The sequence below is a fragment of the Littorina saxatilis genome, linkage group LG6 (assembly GCF_037325665.1).
Source record: "Littorina saxatilis isolate snail1 linkage group LG6, US_GU_Lsax_2.0, whole genome shotgun sequence".
Taxonomy (NCBI): Eukaryota; Metazoa; Mollusca; class Gastropoda; order Littorinimorpha; family Littorinidae; genus Littorina; species Littorina saxatilis.
In genome coordinates, this window is record NC_090250.1 from 34,041,823 (window position 1) to 34,056,566 (window position 14,744).

Genomic DNA, 14,744 nt, shown 5'->3' on the forward strand with positions numbered 1-14,744 from the left:
TTCCTTAATCCCTTTAACTCACCTTTGCCCTTGACCCTCTTCCTGACGACTGTCTGTACGGCCCCACTTTGAAACACTCCTCCATCTTGCCTGACGAGGACCACTCGCGTGGCACGAGCACAGCGGGTCAGAATAAATGCCAGCAGGCTGTCAGTGAGCGAGTGGAGGAAATGATATGTTCGCTTCATCACCATCACGTTGTTTGTGCTGGCACTGTCATTTCTGAAGTCATCCTGAAAAACAGAGGGAAAAAAGTGAATTGAATGTGGAGGTTTTTATACCATCAGACCTGTTTACCCCTAAAACATTGCATGTGTATTTTCTGGAAGCAAAATGAGGCAAATGTGTAGTTTTGTAATTGAATGTGTAGAATTTCTCGTCGACCTATCACAACAACAAGAACAATGATTGCTACTTTTTACCACATGTATTGATTGACTGACGGAAAAATGGGAATTGCAGACAGTGCAATGAGCATGATGTTTTCCTTTCCGCGAAGACAAGGCATGGGTAGTCCTGATGATATTTTGGCAGAAAGACTTGGTTCGGCGCATTGCTCGTCTTTTTCTTTTTGGTCGGTGGCCTTTCGGAGTCATTTTCTTCACAGTTCTCATCTTCACTTTCGTGTGCTCTGCGTTCAGCCATTGTGTCGAAACGCCCGCATGGTTTGGCAGTAACGCTTTCAGTTGTGCCCGGCATTTGCTTGGAGAAGCCTATTCGGCATTAACAAGCTACAACGCAACGCCCGTGGGCGCTTTACGCGCTGCACGCAGCAAACGACTGGATTGGAAAATGGATCGGTCAAGGGAGATGAAGAAAATTATGGATTGTGATATGCGTAGCCGAAACAATACCGTTTGCGTGCAGGGACGGGGCGGTGTGAGAGCACAACGGGACAAGGAACAGGTGTAAAGACGAAAAAGAAAAAAAAAAAAATTTTAAATACCGTTTGCGTAGAAAACGACAGACTTGCGTAGTTGCGTAGTATATTATTCAAATTCGTAGTTTACTACGCTCAATGTGTAGTGTAAACAGGTCTGTACCATGTACTCAGATTCTGTGTGTGTGTGTGTGTGTGGTGATGTGTGTGTGTGTGAGTGATGGTGGTAATGGTAGTGATCTTGGTGGTTGTGTGTGTGTGTGTGTGTGTGTGTGTGTGTGTGTGTGTGTGTGTGTGTGTGTGTGTGTATGTGTGCGTGCGTTCATGCATGCATGCGTGAATGATTGTGCGTGTGTGTGTGGGCATATGTGTGTGCGTGTGCATGCATTTGTGTGTGTGTGTGTGTCTGGGAATGTGTGCATGTGTCCTTGGGCATATGCATTTATCGGTATTTGCATGTTTAACTATGCATGTGGTTGGCATGTGAGTAGGCATGTGGGTGAGAGATTAGACAACTGTTACAGCCAGGCTTCTAGTGTAAATGCACAGAAATGGGAAGACAGTTTGCTTTTGCAATCTTTTAAAATACAGTTATTCAAAGACTACACCGCATAATTCACAAGAAACCACAAAGATAAAGCCTGCTGCTCATTCGACTAACAAGAAAAGGCTCTTTTGATCAAGGCTGAGTTAGTTATTCACCAAAACGCAGACCAGTCCTATTCATGACCACTAACTCTAGCAATGAAATAAACTATATACAAATATGAAAGCTTACCAAAGTCACAGGAGCATTGCCAAGTGCCTCGAGAGTGCAGAAAAGGTGCAGGGGATCTGTTGGCTCTGTGCGAATGTTTGGAACTCGCATCACACCAAAAAACTGTATTGCCCATCGCAGCAGTGAAATCTGTCAAACACATAAGAATGCTATTGTAGAGGTTCGGAAAAGAAAGAATGTTCTGTTGTTCTTTTGTTTCTCTTCATGATGTGTTACGGACTCACTCTGGACTCACTCTCTCGGACACAACAGATGACATTGTGACAACAACAGCAGTAATACTGGCATGACGAACTTTATTTGGTCTCTCTATCTTCCCTCCTCCTCTCGCCAACCCGACCGAAGCCGGTGGCTACAAGCCACAACATACAATACAAACTACATCTCCTCAGTCAGTGGAGCCGAACAATGAACTGCCTCTGACTGAATGACTCTCTCCCTGACTCCTCTTTTTTTATGCTGGTACCGGAGGCTATTTATACTGCTCGCGCGGACTGCACTGCAAGCGGCTCACAGCAATTTCCAAAAGGGCCGTCTGGCACTGCCTGATAACCAAATTTGTGTTTGTTTAGAAACTTTGACAACTGATAACTTTACGGAAAATGCATGCATTTGCAATCGGTTTGTTGCTACAAAACCAGTGTGAAAGATACTTTTTAACTCATGTTACAAGATATAACTTTAGAAGTCCAGACCAAAAGATAATTCTGATTAATTACTCAGAATGAATGACCGATTAACGATCAAAACCCAGCAAAATAAGGATTGCTAAACTCTATCACTTCCTGCATCAAATACAATTCACTCCATTACAAGATGAACTCCTGAACTTTCCATACATGTGTCATACTTGCGGTAAAATGGAACTTATGACGAGTTATGTGACGTTAAACTTGATAAAGAAACAGAACACAGATACTAAAATGACGCGTGTGACGTCACGCGGCGAGACACCGGTCGAACTGAGAGGAAAACTTTGATTTACTCGATCCAAACAGTTATTAATGCACTTTAACTCAAAAAGTATCTTAAGGGAATAAGAAATGAAGTGCACTAAGTTAGATTTATGGAAAAGTTACAATTATGGAGATAATAGGGAAATTCCAGACGTCACCTACTTGGCGCTAAAACTCACATAGCGTCGGAGGCTTGGGTCGGAGCTGATCGAACGTTACAGCAATTTAAGGAACAACATAGCCTTAAAAAGTACTTAAGCACGAACATACAGCAACAAAATATCTATATCCATTCATTATTAACATCTAAAAGTAAGATATAGCCTTAGATTGCATAAAATAGCACGTGCACTCAATAAGTCTAAAAATAGATTTTATGTGGGACAAACATGGCCACCGCTCGAATGTAAACAAGCCGTTCGTGTCGTCTGCTAAGGCGCAGAAAGTTTGTTAAATTAAGGCACTTGCTGTAAGGCAAAAGTTTGTTAGACATACCAGTACTCTTTGTTAACAGATAAAGAATAGACACCAAACACAAACTGATCGGCAACAAAGACTAACCTGGACAATGACAACAGCTTACTCTATAATTAGTGACTGGTCACCCTGTCACACTATCATTCAAAAACAAGTTTCATGCTGCTTCCAATATTAACATTTTCAAGTCTGCACGCTTGTTTGCCTCAAAGATACACAACAACAAAGCAATTAATATTTAAGAAAGAATGTGCGCAAAAGAAAACAAGTCGCGTAAGGCGAAAATACAACATTTAGTCAAGTAGCTGTCGAACTCACAGAATGAAACTGAACGCAATGCCATTTTTCAGCAAGACCGTATACTCGTAGCATCGTCAGTCCACCGCTCATGGCAAAGGCAGTGAAATTGACAAGAAGAGCGGGGTAGTAGTTGCGCTAAGAAGGATAGCACGCTTTTCTGTACCTCTCTTTGTTTTAACTTTCTGAGCGTGTTTTTAATCCAAACATATCATATCGATATGTTTTTGGAATCAGGAACCGACAAGGAATAAGATGAAAGTGTTTTTGAATTGATTTCGACAATTTAATTTTGATAATAATTTTTATATATTTAATTTTCAGAGCTTGTTTTTAATCCGAATATAACATATTTATATGTTTTTGGAATCAGCAAATGATGGAGAATAAGATAAACGTAAATTTGGATCGTTTTATAAATTTTTATTTTTTTTTACAATTTTCAGATTTTTAATGACCAAAGTCATTAATTAATTTTTAAGCCACCAAGCTGAAATGCAATACCGAAGTCCGGGCTTCGTCGAAGATTACTTGACAAAAATTTCAACCAATTTGGTTGAAAAATGAGGGCGTGACAGTGCCGCCTCAACTTTCACGAAAAGCCGGATATGACGTCATCAAAGACATTTATCAAAAAAATGAAAAAAACGTTCGGGGATTTCAAATTTCATAAAGATCGGTCCAGTAGTTTAGTCTGAATCGCTCTACACACACACACACAGACAGACACACACACACACGCACATACACCACGACCCTCGTTTCGATTCCCCCTCGATGTTAAAATATTTAGTCAAAACTTGACTAAATATAATGACGCAATATCAATCATAAATACACTGCACATCACGTACCATCCTGATGTAGTCAGCGACTGTCTGACAAAAATTTGATTACAGATTTAACCAAAAATGGTTGCTGTTGTGTTTGCTTTTTGTTTTGCAATTCATTTTCTTCCTCTGCGTTCCTGAGGTTCTTACTCTCAGGTTCAACCACCCTGTGGTGAAAGTATTGCATACCACATTGTTTTTTACCCTCTTTGTTCTAAACTTCTTACCCTGTGGGGGTCGTAGTCTTTCGCTTTTGCATAGATCTGCGTCTCATCATCCCAGACGAAGGCCATTTCTCCCAGCGAAGGCACCACGGCTTGCAAGGGTTTGTTGGGACATTGGCTGACGCTGTCTGTCAGCTTTACCACGAACTCCAAGTCCAGAGCCACCAAGGAGTCCTGTCTGGGTAGGCATGTCAGGTAGCCCTGCAGAATGCAAGTACAGAGTTAAGCCTGCATACCTGTCATGGCGATCACTTCTCCATAATGACCAACTGCCCATTACGGCCACCCCAGAAAGATTCTATATAATTCAAGTGTCTTTCTTGTGTCTTCCAAACGAGCTTCTGGACAGTTTGTCAGATAAGTTTATTTTATGTATTATAAGTGTTCGTCTGTCCACTTAAAAGACTGCTGGGTCAAAGATCAGTGACTATATCGTATTGTTTTGTCACAATTAAACGTTAAACATTATGAGTTATTTCTAATATGCTGACTGTTAGCAAATGATAACAAGACATGTCGAGAAAAAAGATATCAAGCATGAGCCTTTTTGGCGAATGTTGATATCGGTTGTGAGACATGTCTGTTATCATTTGCTAACAGTCAGCATATTAGAAATAACGGTTTTATTATCGTTTAATTCGACCAAAAGAAATTTGGAAGCCGCGACCCCGCGAATTAGACAGAACAGCCGCAAGCGCTTCTATCTGATTATGTCTGTCAGTCAAAGATTTCTCGTGACCTGAGTCAGCCAATCAGAGTAACACACCTGACGTGATGAATATTCACAGGTCAAATGCCTTTGACACACAACAATCTCACAAGATAAATCATGTTGAACATGCGTTTCGGTTTCTTCGCTTTTTCTCGTTGAACAGAGAGCGACAGATTTAGAACCGACTCCAGACGGATGGAAAATGACGTAAAGATACCTTTGACATAAAGCGAGTGACGCAATTTCACTTGATTTTTCCGAACTTTGATCATTTAGATTTCAAGTGAGCCGTCGGCATTACACACTCAGACGATGGGCGGTGCCTTGCTGTTCCGTACCGCACCCACCGACAAAACTCGCTTTTCGGTATTTTGTAGATGAAGAGAGTATTATCTGACAGCATTTGAAGTGTCATTCTTTAGAATAAATCATGCTGATATTGTTGAAATACATTTTTACTTTGTCTTGTTAATTTTTAGCGTGATAAACAAAAAGGGTCCCTGCCTGAATGTTATAACATTTAGAGGGTCACCTAGAATCCGTCCTGATTGGTCAAAAAGCCATATGGGGCACTGAATTGGTAATAATAAACCATAACATACCTTGCTTGTTATTTTCATACCTGACTGTCTACTGACTAACACTTTGGTCGGTCCCTTGGGCGGTTGTTATAGACAGGCTCGACTGTTTTATCATCTTTGCATAAAAGGATGGCAGGCAGTTACAGTCTCCGCTACATTTAAAAAATGTCATTGTTGTTCCCAATTTTGATTTCCTTTAAAGGCACAGTCCTTCTCGTGAAAACGGTTTGGCTCGCCATCTTAGCCTCTGGCCAGGCTTTCTTCTTCTTCTGCGTTCGTGGGCTGAAACTCCCACGTACACTTGTGTTTTCTGCACGAGTGGAATTTTACGTGCATGATCGTTTTTTACCCCGCCATTTAGGCAGCCATACGCCGTTTTCGGAGGAAGCATGCTGGGTATTTTCGTGTTTCTATAACCCACCGAACTCTGACATGGATTACAGGATCTTTTTCGTGCGCACTTTGTCTTGTGCTTGCGTGTACACACGGGGGTATTCGGACACCGAGGAGAGTCTGCATGCACACAAAGTTGACTCTGAGAAATAAATCTCTCGCCGAACGTGGGGACGAACTCACGCTGACAGCGGCCAACTGGATACAAATCCAGCGCGCTACTGACTGAGCTACATCCCGGCCCTGACTGAGCTACATCCCCGCCAGGCTTTTACATGGAACAAAACCATCCCTCCTCTTAGACATACACCAAAAATCAACAACCTGGGTGCTTCCTGTGCAGAATGTTGGATGAATTATTTATTTATTTATTTATATGGGAGATTTATATAGCGCTTGACGTTCTCTAAGCGCTTTACATATTAATTTCTGCCGTGTGAGATGGAATTTTTTTCCACAATATATCACGCATCGGCCAGTAAATCTCAAGCCATTACGGCGAATATTGTAAATTAAACTACAGGGCCCAGCATTGGAAAAAGTGAGTTCAGCTTACAAAGGCGGGGGTCTGGGGGCCAGGGGCAAAGCCCCTGGTGGGGGTTCGGGGGGATTTGAAGATTTTTTGGAGATTTTTTACCTAAAATGACCCCCCCCCCCCCCCCCAAAGAAGATTGAGCAACTAAATTATGCCTTCACCAACAAGCAAAACAGAGACAGAAAACAAGAAAACTGATAATCTTGTGTTATTTGGCCTAAAAGTGCCATTCCCACTTCCAGGAATACCTGGATTCTTTGTCACTGAATGGCTGACCACGTTCAACAATGTCATGTCGCTTCGAGTCATTATTTCAAGTCTAGTCGAGCCACAAAACACCGGCACAAAGCATGCTCGCGCGATGCCAGAGGAAGTGCGTGCTCAAGCAAACTGTCAAACCGATTGAGAATTGAACCGAACGGCGCACAAAACGAAAGCTGGGACTGTTTGGGTTTACCGTTTGGGAATAACAGGTTTTTGCATTTCGGCGTACACCAAATCGAGTTCCGCGTACTGGAGATGTTATTTCGGCGTAAAGTACGCCGAACGGCTTACAATGCTAGGCCCTGAAACTAGTGTCAATCTGTAAAAATTAATTCAAACCAAAACAAGAAGGGCAAAGCCCATATGACTAACATGCTTGACCTTGACCTTTACATGCAGCAAGTCAAACTCATCAGGCTGCGTACTGGCCACAACAGGCTCAATGCTCACATGAACCGAAAGTTCAAGCTGGCGCCATCACCAACCTGTGCCTGCGGTCAAGAAGACCAAACAGCGGAACACATCTTACAGCGATGTCCCTTACTAGATGAGGAACGAAAAGAAGTGTGGCCGTCACCAACTCCCTTGCAGACCAAACTATACGGCAGTCGACAGGAGTTGGAGAAAACGACAACATTTATCACCAGTGCTGGACTGATTGTGTAACCTCTGCGAACGCCAAGAAGAAGAAGAAGAAGAAGACCTTTACATGACCTTGACCTTCAGGGTCAAGGTCAAATAACTAAACCTAGCAATGACATCATACACTAAGAACTGCTTTACACATTTTTCCTACCAAAATACATGTGACCTTGACCCAAGGTCAAGGTCATCCAAGGTCATGCAACACAAAGCTGTTAATTCAAGACATAGGAAGTACAATGGTGCTTATTGGCTCTTTCTACCATGAGATATGGTCACTTTTAGTGGTTCACTACCTTATTTTGGTCACATTTCATAAGGGTCAAAGTGACCTTGACCTTGATCATATGTGACCAAATGTGTCTCATGATGAAAGCATAACATGTGCCCCACATAATTTTTAAGTTTGAAACAGTTATCTTCCATAGTTCAGGGTCAAGGTCACTTCAAAATATGTATACAATCCAACTTTGAAGAGCTCCTGTGACCTTGACCTTGAAGCAAGGTAACCCAAACTGGTATCAAAAGATGGGGCTTACTTTGCCCTATATATCATATATAGGTGAGGTATTGAATCTCAAAAACTTCAGAGAAAATGGGGAAAATGTGAAAAATAGCTGTTTTTTAGGCAACATTTATGGCCCCTGCGACCTTGACCTTGAAGCAAGGTCAAGATGCTATGTATGTTTTTTGGGGCCTTGTCATCATACACCATCTTGCCAAATTTGGTACTGATAGACTGAATAGTGTCCAAGAAATATCCAATGTTAAAGTTTTCCGGACGGACGGACGGACGGACGGACGGACGACTCGGGTGAGTACATAGACTCACTTTTGCTTCGCATGTGAGTCAAAAATGTGACTATACACAGGAAGCAGACAGGATGTTGATTTGTGTGTGTGTGAGTCCAGGTGGGGGGATCAGGCCTTACTCCATGATAAACACTTCAAGGCAGATCCCAGATAGTGAGGGAAGGACAGTGCCTTTAAGTCTGTTTATCATCAATCAATCAATCAATCAATATGAGGCTTAAATCGCGCGTATTCCGTGGGTACAGTTCTAAGAGCAAGGATTTTTTATTTATTTTTTTTAAATTTTTTTTATGCGATTTATTTATGCCGTGTGAGATGGAATTTTTTTTCTTCCCAGTAGACAAGGAGGGTAGGTAGCTACAGTCTGTGCTTCATGTCAGATTTTTTCAATCCATGTTTCGAAAGGGTAGGTAGCTACAGTCTGTGCTGCATCAGTACATGTTTGATTTTTCAATCCATGTTTCAAAAGGGTATCGGGTAGCTACAGTCTGTGCTACAACATGTCAGATTTGTCAATCCATGTTTACAAAGGGTAGGTAGCTACTAGCTCTACTATACATGTAAGATATTTTAATCCAAATTGTTTCCAAATGTTTTTATCTCCTATAAAAAGAACTGCGACATAATTTTCACAAATCAAATAATAAACTGCAGAATCATAAAATCAGAAAGGTAAGTTTATTGAACGTTCGATTACATAAAACACCCACTAGAACTTAATTGATATGTTGATCTTCAAAGTAGAAGAACAAGATGCATAACAGACAATTAACAATGAAGGGTGATCACTTAATTTGGATGTTGAATTTTCTTTTCATAACCTGTGGAGTTTATTAGTTAAAGGGATGAGGAAATGTATGGTTACATCCATACCGCACCACACAGATAGACAGACGCAGATACAGAAGTTAACACACAACCACAAACTCATTGACAGATGCACACAAAAGTTAACACAACCACAAACTCATAGACAGATACACAAACAGAAGCTAACACACAACCACAAACTCATAGACAGACGCACACACAAATCTAACACACAACCACAAACTCATAGACAGACGCACACACAAATCTAACACACAACCACAAACTCATAGACAGACGCACACACAAATCTAACACACAACCACAAACTCATAGACAGACCACACACAGAAGCTAACACACAAACACAAACTCATAGACAGACGCACACACAAAGCTAACACAAACACAGACTCAATCCTAGCCACGAAAACTCTCAATCCCTCCTCTTGCAGTCTCACCTTTTTTTGCAGAAACTTGACGGCTTGCTCACAGATGCGGCCATTGCAGTCAAAAATGGTGTGATCCACGAGGGGGAAGAGGTCCTCAGAGAGGAGGATCTCCTTCTTCTTCATGATGTCCAGCACCTTGTCCAAGTACTCCCACACGCTGGCGTTCAGCGCGTACACACCGGTGTGGTACTTCAGGTCCATCTCAAGGATGTCGACGATCTTGTTCACCAGTTCACTGTGTCCCTGAACAGAACATTGTCATATTTACTGTACATGACCGTCGCCTAGTAAGAAATTCAAGTATGTATGGGAGTTGGAAGCTCACGAAGGCAGAAGAACACACACACACACACATACACACACACATGCACACACACACAATAATAAAAAAAAGAAACAAACACACACACAAGCACATACTCATCAGACAACAAATCTGACAGTAATTTTGTCATGAAATGTCTGATAAAAACGTGATGATTTTTTGACAAGAGACACTGAAGAAAAATGTGATATGTGTAACGAAATTGGACATGTAAATGAAAAAATAGAGAGGAAGTGCCCAGGGGAAAGTATAATACATCTGTCCCCAAACGGCTGCAACGAGTATCAAATACTGAACACAAACAGCAAAGTTGTGTGCCCTTACCTCCCCCTTCTTTGTGTCCAGCGAGTGAAAGCTGATGCGCCGAGGGTTTTGAGTGAATCGTTGAATACACTCTCGTTGCCATAGCAACTGGCCGTAACGCTGCTGGGCCTGCAGGTCCAAGGCACCAAGTTTGCTGCAAGGTCAAAAGTACAAAGGTCAAATGAAACAAACACTACTGTATTTGCAGGCCCAAGGCACAATGGTTGTTGCAAGGTCGAAAGTGCAAAGGTCAAATGAAACAAACACTGCTGGGCCAGCAGGTCCAAGGCACCAAGGTTATTGAAAGATCAAAAGTACTTCTTCTTTTTCTGCGTTCGTGGCCGTTTTTACCCCGCCATTTAGGTAGCCATACGCCGCTTTGGGAGGAAGCATGCTGGGTATTTTCGTGTTTTTATAACCGACCGAACTCCGACATGGATTACAGGATCTTTTCCGTGCGCACTTGGTCTTGTGCTTGCGTGTACACACGAAGGGGGATAAGGCACTTGCAGGTCTGCACATAAGTTGACCTGGGAGATCAGATAAATCTCCACCTTAACCCACCAGGCACGGCCGAGATTCGAACCCACGACCTTCCGCTTTCAAGGCCGGCGTCTTACCACTAGGCCATTGCGCCCGTCTGGTCTAAAGTACAAAGGTCAAATGAAACCATAATGATCCCAATGAATTCAGCTGAGGATGTTACAATTATTTGGGAAAAAAACACACTACAGCTTGGTGGTAAACTTACAGGTGACTCATGTTCCACAGTTAATGTGACTTGGTCACAGCTATCTATTTGAGTCTTTACATCCTCTCATTATTTCCGCTGAAGACGTACCAAATAAACACATGTACATTATCCTGCCTGTCCCTTCATCCTGTTCCAATTTTATTGCTTCACGTGAAAATTGTACCTCTTAGCATCTCATCATACTCTTTCATCGATGTGTGCAAATCCTTCTGCCTATACAGCCATTCTATTCAAACCTCTAAGTACATTCATGCATGAATTCATAATCCCTTCTTAATTACTCAATCATCAACATACCTTTCCATGCGTTCGATCTCGGCCTTGAGGCGTTTGAGAGCGGAGAGGTCAGATTTGGGGTCAAACATCTGCTGGACAAGCTGTGTTTTGCCGGACGGATCACTTCCATCAGAACTCATCCCCACCACCACAAAGTGACACCCCTCCGTGAAGACCATCTTCTGCTTTTCTGATGGCTCCTGGACAATGGTAACATGCAATGAGGAATTAACGAGGAATTAATTGTTAAACGAAAATAAAGGCTGAGCTGAGAGAACAATGGAAGCAAAAAAAGACAGTGGGGAATGATAACATTAGCAAATGCAACAACAACAACAACAACAACAACAACACCACCACCACCACCACCGCCACCAATAACAAAAACAACAACAAGAACATCAAGAACAACAACGACAACAACAACACTCAGAGAGAGTGATGATTCGTTGACAAGAGACACTGAAGAAAAAATGTGATACATGTAAAGAAACTGGACATGTGTAAGAAAAAAGAGAGAGAATGATCTCTTTGAAACCTGAACTGAGGAACAGGAAAATCTCACATTTTGAAGAACAGACGAACAGGGGCACAGATTGGTTGGTTTTTGGATTTTAATGTCCCTTCAGCAGTATAGGGGCACAGACAAGAACAAACAGAAAAGAAGAGAAATACTAAGCCATCTAAAGAAAGAATTAAAAAATCACTCTGAATCTGATTGAACAACTCTATCATGCTAGCTGTGGAGTTTATTTCAACTCTTCCATTGTATACTGTGATCCCCATGTGACCTGGAATAATGGGCCGTGAAAGGTGGATGCAGCGCCTAAAGGCAGTCGATCTACTGGCCGATGTGAATGCGTGATATATTGTGTAAAAAAATTCCATCTCACACGGCATTAATAGGTAACATGCGCCTTGAGTCGCCTTGTGTGGTGAGATACGTGCGCAATATAAATCCTCGTAAATAAAAATAAAATAAAATCCCTTTATTGTCTGGCCCCTTTGATGAGAGACCTCCTTCCCAAAAACGACACAACAAGCTTTTTTTTCTCTCTTTATTTAATTTAACCAACAAAAATCCCTCTCCTGACCGGGCACCTGCAATGTATGGACACTTTTGGCTGGTCACAAGGGTGTCCTTTCATTACAGGCAACCAAGTAAGTAACCAACAAGAGGCGAAGCCATCAAGGCTCACGTAAGAAATCGACAAACAGTAACACACACACACACACACACACACACACACAGAAAGAGCATAGGTGAAACTGTGCAAGAAAGCGAGACACTAGATCTAGATCTGTCTGTCTGCATGTAGCCTACTTACAGGGACACGACTGCCAACTAGTCTCGGCCCGCTCAAAATAATAATGACCGAGACTTTCAGTACTTCCTTCGCGTGACGTCTAACCCTCTTACGTCATAATGTGACGTCAATGTAATGTGACGTCTTCAAATGTTAGAGTTTCTACCACAGACATACACACGCACGCACGCACGCACGCACATACGCACGCACGCACAGACAGACAAAGTTACGATCGCATAGGCTACACTTACGTGAGCCAAAAACCATGAAACCAGCTTCCACTCCTGAAAAAAAGCGAACATTTAGGTTTAGAGTTGTTGGAACACAGCTTACTGGCTCTTTAAGTTTGTCTGTTATGACCATGGTTGACTCGGGACCACAGTAGTAGTTGCGCAGCTTCACTTGATCTCCTTCATAGTGCAAGTTGACTCCTGGGTATATTCCTTCTGACCGGTACTCAAAGGGCCGCTCATGAGTCTGCGGCAGAGCATGGACATCAAAGGATAAGGGATAAGGATAAGATGTCATATATTCTTGTGAGGTTACCCTCATGGAAATTTGGGCTGCTTTCTCATTGGGGAAAGCGAGCTAATCTACTGTGATACCTGTGATAACTGATGATGATTACTGTGATTGGTTTTATGTGTTTGGTTGGTCTCTTCTTTTGGTAGTGCAATAGCGTTAATTATGGATTGTTGTTATCATCATTTACATAAAAACTTATCTGTTAATCCAAACAATGATATAATTACTGTGATGTTCTTAACTACACTTTAACATGGAATGTATGTATGTATGTATGTATGTATGTATGTATGTATGTAGGTATGTATGTAGGTATGTATGTAGACCTGTATGTATGCATGTGTGTCGGTGTGTCGGTGTGTCAAGTGTGCAAGTAAAAAGGGTATTGTAGTTGTACATATATTACTTTAGATATTTTTTTGTTATCATGGGTTTTATGAATTTTCTTCTCTTATTCTTTTATAATTATTAATTAATGACCTATATGTGCTGATGACCAATTTAATTTCCTTTGTTGGATCAATAAAATGTTATGAGTTATGAGTTATGAGTTACTGTATACGGCGATACCCATTTTCTTTCCCCCCTGCAAACGCGTAATCATGTTTCCAAGCCCTGAGACTTTCGTTGTGAACTTGGGTTCTTTATCATCCGCATGCATGCACACAAGGGTGTTCGGCCACCAAGGAGAGTCTGCACAAAGTTGACTGAGAAATGAATCCCTCGTTGAACGTGGGGAAGAACCCATGCCGATAGTGACAACTGGTTTTGAAGCCAGCGCCGCTACCAACTGAGCTATTTCCCCGCATATAAGAGCATACAAAATGAATAACAAACACAACCACTGTGACAAGAGCCTTGGGTGGATTACAGTGGAACTCCCATTACAAGTCCTCCAACAAATCTGAGAAAATCAGGTCTTAAAAGGAGGAAAGCCTTAAATTCGGGGAGGGGTTTAGAAGAGGATGTTCAAAGTATCTTGAAACAAATATTATCTCCTTCCTCACATGTTTAAAAAACAAGTCAAGGTTTCTTCTGTAAATCAGAACTATTAAAACCCCAAAGGGCATGCATAAAGCTCTTACACTCATTCTATAGTATGCCGACTAAAACAAGAAGAGCAAACGCTCGATCGAGTCACTTTCGCAGTTCTGAATATTATATGAGGCATCAGATGGACAGGAAGAAATTGCTATTCACAACACAATACAGATGTAAATAATTTGATGTAAAGAATAATCCTATAAAGTTTGAATCAAATCCGATGAATAGTTTCAGAGATATGATATTTCAATTTTTTTCCTTCAAGACATACCTGTGACCTTGAAAAAGGTCAAAGGTCACCAAAGCAGACGTCAAAGTGTAGAGGTCACTGGGAGTCACGTTCACATAAAATTTGAGCCCGGTCACTTTTATAGTTTCCGAGAAAAGCCCAACGTTAAGTTGTGTGTTGCCGAACAGAAAAGGCTAGTTATCTCCCTTGTTTTTCTGATAACGTTCGTAAAAGGCTACAGATGTAAATACTTTGATGTAAAGAATAATCCTACAAAGTTTCAATCACATCCGATGAACTTTGTCAAAGATATAAAATGTCTAATTTTTCCTTT

The 14,744-nt window shown here is 41.6% G+C and overlaps 1 protein-coding gene across 1 annotated transcript in view; it reads right to left on the minus strand.

Moving 5' to 3' along the window:
- The window catches only part of LOC138967991 (uncharacterized), a 137,391-nt gene that overhangs the window by 102,005 nt on the left and 20,642 nt on the right, over positions 1-14,744 (minus strand). The window contains exons 19-25 of the mRNA XM_070340552.1: positions 12,946-13,089; positions 11,324-11,502; positions 10,294-10,426; positions 9,654-9,887; positions 4,446-4,643; positions 1,659-1,787; positions 23-233 (exon numbers count right to left, since the gene is read on the minus strand). Coding sequence (XP_070196653.1) covers positions 23-233; positions 1,659-1,787; positions 4,446-4,643; positions 9,654-9,887; positions 10,294-10,426; positions 11,324-11,502; positions 12,946-13,089 — 1,228 coding nt within the window. The remainder of the gene's footprint in view (positions 1-22; positions 234-1,658; positions 1,788-4,445; positions 4,644-9,653; positions 9,888-10,293; positions 10,427-11,323; positions 11,503-12,945; positions 13,090-14,744) is intronic.